This window comes from Leptidea sinapis, chromosome Z (assembly GCF_905404315.1).
Source record: "Leptidea sinapis chromosome Z, ilLepSina1.1, whole genome shotgun sequence".
NCBI lineage: Eukaryota > Metazoa > Arthropoda > Insecta > Lepidoptera > Pieridae > Leptidea > Leptidea sinapis.
The window spans coordinates 35,158,250-35,169,286 of NC_066312.1; the positions used below are offsets into that span (position 1 = coordinate 35,158,250).

An 11,037-nucleotide genomic window follows, 5' to 3' on the forward strand; every position below is an offset into this window, starting at 1 on the left:
TTGGTCGATTATTACGTACTATGACACCGTAGTGTGCACACCACAATAGGTATCATCGGCGTGATAACGATAATAGAATCTTATCACTACACTTCAAGTGTAAGCCAAATGCGCATGTGTTTGTGTGACAATGCGCGCGTTAAATTTTCTGACGTTTATTTTTTTTATTTTAAACGCAAGAGGCCAAGACACGCCTGTAGAATTTCGGCTAATAAAACTGTGTGACCATTGTGCATGTAGTGAAATACCGGACATAGTAGATGGAACCCACTTGGTACTAAACATACAGTGTTCCGAGTTGGATAAGATTGATGATCTTGCGGATTTGGATAAAATCCAGTGGCCGGACAATCCAAATGGACTTAAAATATCCGCTGCGTTTGAAGGACTTGGTCTGACAACACTTGGCAAGTAAGTTATTATAATATAAGTTATAAGTGATGGCTGGCTGATCCTGTTACAAGAAACTCTTTTTCATTTTTTTAATATTATTTTTTTTATAAACGCTTACAGAATGCTCGAATAATACGTTTATTTCTTTACGTTTTCTGTGTATTGCTGCATTTAGTGTACCTACTCAATAACTCTTTGTTTTTACGTATTAATTTCCATTTACTTTTTTTACTGACTCGTGTAAGGCATCGAGTATTGGAGGTTTTAGTTTTTGTATCACTTTACATCCCTTTGCTTTGAAACACTTTGCTATGGATTCAAAGTACGTCGCCCGAGCAATAAATATATTATATTTCATCACCCACTATGAGTAAATAACAGGCGACACATATTTTATTGTAATATTATTAAATAAAACATAGAGTAACAACTAAATTGAAGTTAAATATTATCTAATAATAAAACAATTAAAAACTTTTAAGTATTTACATTTGAGGCATTTTCGCAATTATGAAAATTTATTATGCATTAAGATTCTTGTAGATTTTATAATCTGCGTGTTTGAAATAATGTCCGAATCTGGCTCATTTTGAGAAAAATGTGGCGGTGAATCTCGTTATTTGAATGTTGATGGGCGCGGCGACTGTGGCATGGATAGATAAATTGAAGGTTGCAATTTAATGTTTTCCACGATGCGTTCACATGTTTTCGCCTTGTTCTCAATTGAATCTTCTATATACCCCTCTGCAACAGCACCTGACTTCCATCCTCCATGTCGCTTGAGAACAGCCGAAGAGCTGTTTAACCTGATTCCTGCCGCCGAATTCCACCTTCGCACGACACGCCACAATTTAGGATATCATCCCCACCACCTGGATGTGTGGCGGCCCTCCACAGTGCGGTTTTCAAGGAGCTATCTTCCTCGTACTACAACGCTGTGGAATGAGCTTCCTTGTGCGGTCTTTCCGGGACGATACGACATGGGTACCTTCAAAATAAGCGCGTACACCTTCCTTAACGGCCGGCAACGCTCTTGTGATTCCTCTGGTGTTGCAAGATAATGTGGGCGGCGGTGATCACTAGGTGACCCGCTCGTTTGTCCTCTTATTCCATAAAAAAAAAGAACAGTTAAGTTCGACCCAGAATTAAGGTATTCATATCAGCAGACCGCAGGTCCAGGTATTTATTTCTGTACAATAGTTTTGTATTCTTCTCGGGTTACGAAGGATCGGTCAATTTATGTGTCTGTCAGTTTTACTAACAGTAAATCCTCCGAATGATTTTCGAAATCAATAGTTATTTTTAAAAGTTCATTGCCGCGACAATCTCCATGTTTTTACTCCATTCATTAAAGCCACTTTTAACAAAACCGAATATGAAAAAGACAAGTATCTATCGAAGTACTGGTTACGATAAAATGCGCATTTCAAAACACTACGGTTAGGTATACCTTAGTAATCCACCATATACATAGTTATTTACTTTTAGGGCAAGAAAGACTGTTCATTGCCTCATCAAGTGCCTCATTAACGGAAGTCTCCACATTTTCGACTGAGAACACTTTGGAATTTTTAGGTTTAAATCCATCAGACATCCTCTTCGGATACGCTATTAATTTCGAATATACACATGTCCAGTTTTACGTCGTTATCAGAACTAACTGATGATACTCGTACAAGCATTGAATAGGTACTCAAAGGTTGTTTAGTTTTGGCTAAGTACTGGAAGTAGACCAAAAACACAGATTCTAAAAAAATTCTTGGAGACACTTGTATTTCTCCATTCAATAAGATTACCATAGGCTTTCATATAATTCTCCCCGGGTTTTGGTATTTATCCATCACATTTCTTGCGTCACTTCTAATACTTTGAGGAGTTAACTCTATACTTTCATGGATACTTGAAGAACTCATTTTTCAAAACAAAAGAATGAATTTCCAACAATCCATGAAAATTGACAAAAACACGGGATGTATGTAGTTCGCGAGTTTTTAATTTGGAATCTTTTTTTTACTGGCGCGTGACGCGACTATGTGCCATCGTACTAGCCAGTCATTATTCAAACAATATTTCTTTGGCGCTGAACTCTTAAGATGTTCCAAATTCAAAGAGTGCGCGGCAAAGGTAATTGCGGCGCACTTATAAAGAGGATTAAAAACTCATCTCAAAAAGTTTCTTATAGAAATCATCTAGTTTGGGTGCACGTAAAAGCGAATCAAGTCGTCCTTTTAGTTGGAATGTAAAATTTAATAACGTATAGATGACCTGGCAGCCCGACTATGTGTATAATTTTAGCTAACACCGTTCCTATAAAAACAAACTTATTAATAATTAGGAGTTTATTGTAATTAATTAAGTAATATTTTGTGAATGGGCGCGGTGTTGTATCACACTGCATCTTTTTTAAACAATAAGGAACGAGAGGAGCAGGACGTTCAGATAAATTGATACGCCCTGCCCATTTCAATGTAGTGCCGCTCAGAATTCTCGAAAAATTTAAAACATTTGAGTGGCAATACAATCGCCCTCGTCACCTTTAGACATAAGATGTTAAGTCTCATTTGCCCAGTAATTTTACTAGCTAGGGCGCCCTTTAAATCAATAACCAATAATGCTTACACATTACTGCTTGACGGTAGAAAAAGGCGCCGGTGTGTGCCCATAATCTAGCCCGCATCCTGTGCAAAAAGAAGCCTGGTAAATGCCTCTTACGACACCCTTGGGCCTGGGTCTTCCCTATTCTTTTAAAACCCCGGGGAAGCACAGGGCAAGCCATGTTACAGTCAATCAACAAACCCGACTTACTAAATGTCTAATAAACTTTACCTGATCATTAGGTAATTAATTCACTAGTAATATAGATTGCATCATAATAGAGTCTTGTATCTTGTCCAGAATGATTTCATCTTAACTCTGTAACAAGGTTTCACATAGTAAATCTCAATTTTAAAAACTCAATTACCTCAATTGCTTTATCTCGTGTAAATAGGCTTTTGATGAGAATAGATTACGCGTGGCCTCCAAACAGGATAGCCCTGTGCCCTTGGTATTGCGTCACCAGGATTATATACACCGTTGTTTTAAAATTACCAACATAAAACTGGTTTAATCAGTTTCCAATACTAAACACGAGAATTACGAAATAAATTACGAGAATAAAATAATGGCAAAATATTTTTTTTACGAAAATAGCAATACATTGGAAAATTTAAATATCTGTCTGTCACTTTGTGCGCCTCCTTTAATTCACAATTTTAAGTCCTATGAACCGGGACCATAAACTCTGCACAACATAATACACTTCCTCCTTCGTTGGATTATTAAAACAGGTACCTACTGAGTTCTATTCATAACTTACGACAGGAGTTTTCAGTTCTGTTATTATTTCTATTCGTACTATTATTTTGCTACTGTTGTTGGGTCTTATAGTTAGTAGAAAATTAATAGGCCTTTTAGGCCATTCAATACGCAAATTGGTGAGATCATGTAGTTCTGCATAAACTTAAAAATCTGAAAATTCTGCTAGTGACACTTTTAAATTCAAGCATTTCTAGGATAATATCCCTATCATGCTGGAATAATATTGGCCCATTGGCCACCCATCGGGAAAAGTGATTTGGCTGGAACGGACACAACATTGGTTATCATCAATATAAATGAGCTACTTACATTATTAACTCATATTGTCACAAGAATGTGTCAATAATGCTATCAGCTCGATAACCAGTTATAAGAATCGAGACCGTTATCAGATACGTATATTCATTGATTCATTTAGTTCAGTTATAACAAGTTATTGCTTCCATTCGAGAAAGGCCAAAACGTAGTAGGTAGGTACTTTGTTAGCAGCTCATCTACTCCTTTATTTATTTTTTTATTTTATAGCTTAAAATTTCATAGAAGATTATTAATACCTTTATTGATTTTGTAAAAGAAAAAAGAAATCTTATTTTAATACCTCCTTGTCTTTTTGTTGAAATTATCATAATCTCGGCAATACTTCAATTGGGCCCACATTCTAGCGCTCTACGAAGCGCAGCATTATGTAGTATTTCTGTCATCTCTGTCTGGCGCACCCCAGTACCAGCTCGAACCATTTCACCGCGTGTATTGCTGAGCTGCTCAAATTGTCGGGTAATTCGAACTCGAACTGTCCCAGTGTTGTGTGAAACGCTCGATCACCTGGCGTTGCGTAGACACGTCGCTTCATTGTGTGTCTTCTATCGCATTTACCACTGTTCTGAAGAACTGTTTCGCCTGATTCCTCCCGCCGAATTCCACCTTCGCACGACAGGCCACAAATTAGAATAATATCCCCAAAATCTGGATGTGTGGCGTTCCTCCACAGTGCAATTTTCAAGAACTTTCTTCCACGTACACCAAAGCTTATGTCAACAGTGAGTAAATAATACGTTACTGTTTTATAGCTACTAGGATATACTACTACTACTAATAGGGTACATGAAACCACAATAACCTTTATTTGTAACGAGGAGGAAATGTAGTGCAGCACATGGCACAGGGAATTTGGGAATTAATTTGCTTCAGCTTCTTTTCTACTTAGGCAGAAGAGAGAAAGGTCAATCTTCTAAAAACTCCTTGAGATCTCACAGAGTGCCCCTTATTGCGTAATCTATACAGTGCATCTCGTCAAAAACACCACAAGAACAACCTTACCCAACCAAAGTTAATCGAAACCCTTTATTAATCTAAAATCATGATATTTGGAAATATCAAGGTATACTAAGCACTAGTAATAAGTGTACGAGTTAGGAAAAAGATAGATCAAAATCTGTTTAGAACCGTTAAGAACCTTGTACCTACATTTATATGAGAAGGAGCAAGTGGGTATAAGGAAAAAAAGAATAGCACTTAAAGGCTGGAGCATCTAACATCCTAATAGCCTCACTGTGTTAATTTATATTCCAATATACCACAACAAAAAAGATTAATCGTTTAGGACATGAATAATACAAAAACACGCTGCATGCCAAATTTTAAATAATGTAGCTAGGATAAAGAATACGCAGAGAGCTCACACAGACAATATCTTTAATCATCTTGTAAGTAATGCACTTAGTAATTTTCACGAAACTGATAAAGCAGTTACCTGATGATTCGCACAACAAACATGGCCGACATGGGCACATCTGAGATCTTGATCGATTGCTCAAAATTCTTAGATAATCGCAAATTATGGCCAGACGTGACTTTATAACTACTCGGTTACATTATCTGTAGAAGTAGTAGGTGATGTCATTTAGTTGTTATCTGTCAGCAATGGACGCACTTTGATCGATTATATTTTGAACTTATTGTTAATTAGGCTGCTAACATCAGGCGACAAACGTGGATGATGATCATTTCCGCCCATAAATTCACACACTTAGTAATTCTGTATTCATTCAATTATATAATATAAAGTCTAGGTTAGGTTATAGGTGTATATTACTTGATATATAATCCAAACCAAAAATATCAGCTTTATTTCCGATTACTGGCGTGTCTATCTTAAATAAACTACACATTTATCCTTAGATGTTATGTATAAATCTTTAGTGTTCATTCCGCTAAGTTTTATTAGATTTAGAGCAGAGTAAAATAAAGAACTATCGTTCCAGAGGCAGTAGTCTATTACCAAATAATCCGGTCGTTCAGTTGAGAGTTCAGCGGGAGACGATTCTTCGGTAGAGGACGCCTTTAACTCTTAACTTTAGGCCGTGCTAACATTATGCATGTAGAAGAACTAACTAAACATAGCGGCATTAACACTAACGATATTTATTCAAAGAATTTAAATAATTATGGATTTCCGCAAAATTACACCCAATTCAAAACAATATTCATTTAGGTATATCTATTTATTTTATTTATTTATTTATTAAAGGACAATCAACGCGATACAATAAATCATTATTAAACTAAACAAAATGAGGTGATATGAATGACTTACATATTATGTTATAATATATAGATTGACACAGCTTGCAAAAGAGATACTAGTTAGAAGCAGAAAAAAAAGGAAGAGGGTCAAGATATTATAAGATCCAGCAAGCTGTAACAGTCAACTAGGTGGTTCTAGGACAATGAACAAATAACACACAATTATAGTTAACTTAAAAATAAAAACAAAAAAACCTAATAATAAAATTTTCAAATACCCAAATACGAATAAATAAAATAATATAAAAATAATAAAAAGGTACTACACTATTCGTCATTATATTGTGATAGAAAGTGGTCCGTTAGCTTCTTTTTGAATTTAGGAAAACTATCACATACTATATCAATGTCGAAAACTTTATTTACAAATATCTACCTGCTATCACACCAAATGCAAAGTCAATCACTGACGTATATAAGGTATTAGGTACATAATTAAATAAAAAGAAAAGCATTTCCGTAACTATTGATAACAATTTATTTTGATTTGTTGAATGTTCACTAAGGTTGTAACTAAGGTTACTTTTTTATCCTTTGATGATTTAATAAAATATGAAATAAATTCTACTTTTTAAGACCATTTTACTTTTCAGACTGCCACCAAATTCTCAACTGGAAATGTTACGATTCACAAACAACGCTTTAAAAACATATTGGCCGGATCCCTTCAGCGATGTTCCTAATATAAAGATTCTCTCGTTTTCACAGAACGAGCTAACAGAAGTTACCCCAGATCTCTTCACGAACATCAATACTGTACAAGACTTGGATATATCCTACAACAAGTTGGTTACTATAAACGCGTTTGACTTCAAACATCTACAGTATTTAAAACGGCTAAATCTACAAAGCAATTTGCTAAAAAGGTTTCCGGTAGAAGCTTTGTCGCCGATGAAGAGTTTGGAGGACTTGGATCTGAGTAAAAATGGGATTCAGGATGTGTTGCTGAGGAGGACCAAAGTTGAGGTTATTTCGAGTTTGAAAAGACTGAGTTTGAGTGGAAACAGGTTAAGGTCAATAGTGAAAGATTCATTTCCAGAAAACAATAGCATGTAAGTAATAGAGATAATATGACAATTTTAATAAATTGATCAAAGATAATCATCATCATAACATCATCGTCGGGGCAGCCAGAGACAATAGACTGCCACTTCCTCCTATCCTTACAAACCTCACGCGCTTCCTCTACATTCAATACTCTTTTCATACATGCTCGCCGGTTGCGGGAGGTCCGGACCTTCCCTTTTCCCAATAAAATAAAATCCTTGATAAAAGATAATGTTTATAATAAACACTCAAAATGGTGAAATAATTATTCACATTCGGACCAATCTTGTGTCCTCGCGATATTTCCGTATGTAATTGTAATATGTAAGTATTTATTTACGTCACAAATATTATAACATACACGCAATAAAACAATTTTGTTATGATTATTTAAAATTGAGATCTTTGGCTGGTAATTCACGAACCGATACTATACTACTTATATACTTCGACTCATAAGCCTTTTCTAAAATACATATCATAATAACAATATTGATTTTATTCCAGAGAATTCCTAGACTTATCAAATAACATCATAGAAGTTGTTGAAGAGGAAGCATTCCAGACATGCGTAAGTCTAAAGGAATTGAACCTTGCACAGAACAACATAACGTTTACATTCGCACTTCCACCGACGCTGCAGATTGCCATGCTACGGATCAACACATTGTACCACTGGCCAAGGTTCCCTAGCGGTATCACTTACATCGATTTGTCTTATAATCGGCTATCGGCGCTGTACGACGAAAATAACGCAGAATTTGATAACTTGGAGGTAAGGCACATCATTAATTAACCATCGTAGGTATATCATAACACCTCTTACCAAATCACTCTCCCTTCTTCTTTTTCTTCTAGCCACTTCTTGCATTAATGTGTACTCTAGCTCAGCGACTATTCTTCACAAGATTTAAACTCAAGTTTGAGCATTAACCACAAATAACAGCCCCTTTTGACGTAATATCTTTGATTTATTGCCAATTCCATGGTCATCCACTGACATGTGCTGAAATTGGCGAGAATCCAGTTCAGTCCACGAGACTTCGCTTTATTGTGTGTCGTCTATCGTATCTATCAAGAGGACTGTTCCGGAGAGCAGTTTGACCTGATCACTGGCGCCAACTCTACCATCGCACCCCACGCCACAAATATCAACCTGGCCAGATGGTCATCATCGTTCATCAGATCGTCAATACGCCACTCATCCAACTGGATGCGTGGCATTCATCCACAATGGGGTATTCATGGAACTTTTTACCACGTACAACCAAGCGGACGATAAAAGGTGCAACGTATTGTGATCCTCCGGTGTTACAAGTTAGTGTAGTTACAATCAGGTGACCCAAGGATCACTAATAAGTCCAACGACTTATTCGTCCTTCAATTCGAGAAAAAAAAATTGAATTCAGCTTGAATAGTTTTTTTCAAAATCGCCATCTTTGCACTTGTTTCTATTTAAAAAATCTTCTTTTATCATATCACTTGTATAGTTCCACAAATTAGAATTTCTCAGAGACCGCTCATATTCCTCAGCATTTATAGCAGCTAACATTTCCATATTATGATTTTATGCGACTCCTTTAACATTGGTGGTGGACTCGCCATTCTTTGGTGCTATGTTTATCCATTGAATAGTGTTTAATTGGTTTAATTAATGGCACTTTATCGGCTGTGTATTCGCAACGAAAAGGAATGAAATCAAGTGCAAGAGCAGATCTGATACTACTTACAAAAATCGGGCTTATTTTTTATGAAAAATCATTATGATGCTCGAATTGCAAATTATTGGTCGCAATTATGATTATTATGTATACAACTTTACAACCTTTATACTAAATTAAAAATTTATGAAGATGAATTATTATGATTGCACATATAACTATATACTCGTTGTGACGACCACTATCCATGCAATTTAATCACACACATACCTAAGTACTTACCACTATAACACTAATGAAATATTGAATTTTATAAATGAAACAGACATCTTCTTGCAGGTCTTAAACATCGGAGGAAACCAATTAAAAGAGTTTGATTTAGAAAAAAAATTGCCACGACTTTTCACCCTGGATATATCTTATAACTTATTGCCCGAAGTACCTGAGTGTATCAGCAGCCAAATAGTTCCAAATTTAGAAGAGTTACGCCTAGATGGCAACCCAATAAGAGGCATATATTTTAAGAACATAGTTGCTCTACGGAATCTGTATATGAATGATCTGCACAAATTGTCTTTAGTAGAAGACAAGTCGTTTAGCAATGTGGTTGGCAGGTTGGGAGAAGATGTAGTATTAGGGAGAAGTTGCTTTTCCTTGTACCTGTCGAACTGTGTCTCGTTGAGCCAGATTGATGAAGGAGCTTTTGACGGAACTGATCTATGCATGGTAAATATTTCTGCAATAGTATATTATCAGTAAAACAATTAATCACAATTTGGTATAAAGTTTTTTTTTATACTTCAGCTAGCAATAGCATGTTGTAACCCATATGTCTACTGAACCACAAACAATGGACGAGAACTAAGAGTTTAAGTTGTAAAATAAATTTAAAGTCATTTCCTAAGAAGAATGCCATAAGAAACTCAGCGGGCTCTTTTTTATAAAATTTCGATACAGTCAATATTTACAATAGACTATTTAAGCTGTTGTTCATTTTTTTCTTAATGATAACACAGATTGGCTCTGATATCATTAATTGTATAAAAATAATAATGACATTTCAAATAACGTTATTTTACTAAATTGTGCGGTATAATAATATTTTCTTTGAATGTATATTTTCTACAAACGTAAAATAGCATTAGGAATATAAATTTTAAGGATTCTTGTATTTTTGTATTTTTACGCCAATGAAGTATAACTTACGCATATTAGTACACATACACACTTTTCATCCAGGTGGACCTCAGCAAGAATAACCTGACTCGTCTGTCGCGCACGCTGCTGGACTGGTCATCTCTCACGGAAGGCGCCAACCTTCAGTACAACCCGTGGCATTGTTCGTGTGAGATGCAGTGGGTGCTGGATGATCTTTTGCCGCTCCTGTATCGGATCAACTCTATTTTTCTGAGTGAATTCAGGTATCACACATTATAATATATTGGCACGAAGTACGACTGTGTGGCGGTATTTTAAAAATTATATGCCTGGCACTTAATTCCACTACGGCATCAAACATCATTCTCATTATTTATTTTATATTTATTATTGGGTGTCAATCAACATCCCTAGTGCTTTTAGCAAGCTTATTTCTTCCACGTACAACTAATCTCTGGAATAAGCTTCCTTGACATTAGGACATGGTCCTACCTTCATGCAACGCTCCTGTGATTCCACTGGTGTTTACACCCGTTACAACAGAGTATGCTCTACGGAAATTACTTACGGCCAAGTGACTCGTAACCTAGACTGACTTTTAGTACAAGATATTTCAACGAGTATGATTATATACAGGTGTGGTTCCCCGCGTGCATACTCCGGCTTGCGCCTAGTACATTGGTACAACTGGACCGAGCAGGCGATGTGTAGCGATGTATACATGAACAGCGGCAACTATATGGTGAGTAAAATGCGTCACTGAAAAATAGTTTTATCGTACCTGGGTGAGGCCGGATTCTCAACTACGGGTGACATTAAAACGAAATAAATTGCA

At 36.1% G+C, this 11,037-nt stretch overlaps 1 protein-coding gene across 1 annotated transcript in view; it reads left to right on the forward strand.

Moving 5' to 3' along the window:
* The window catches only part of LOC126979145 (carboxypeptidase N subunit 2-like), a 14,922-nt gene continuing 3,885 nt past the window's right edge, over positions 1–11,037 (forward strand). The window contains exons 1-6 of the mRNA XM_050828378.1: positions 1–411; positions 6,930–7,388; positions 7,891–8,158; positions 9,384–9,770; positions 10,284–10,465; positions 10,839–10,944. Coding sequence (XP_050684335.1) covers positions 131–411; positions 6,930–7,388; positions 7,891–8,158; positions 9,384–9,770; positions 10,284–10,465; positions 10,839–10,944 — 1,683 coding nt within the window. The 5' untranslated portion in view covers positions 1–130. The remainder of the gene's footprint in view (positions 412–6,929; positions 7,389–7,890; positions 8,159–9,383; positions 9,771–10,283; positions 10,466–10,838; positions 10,945–11,037) is intronic.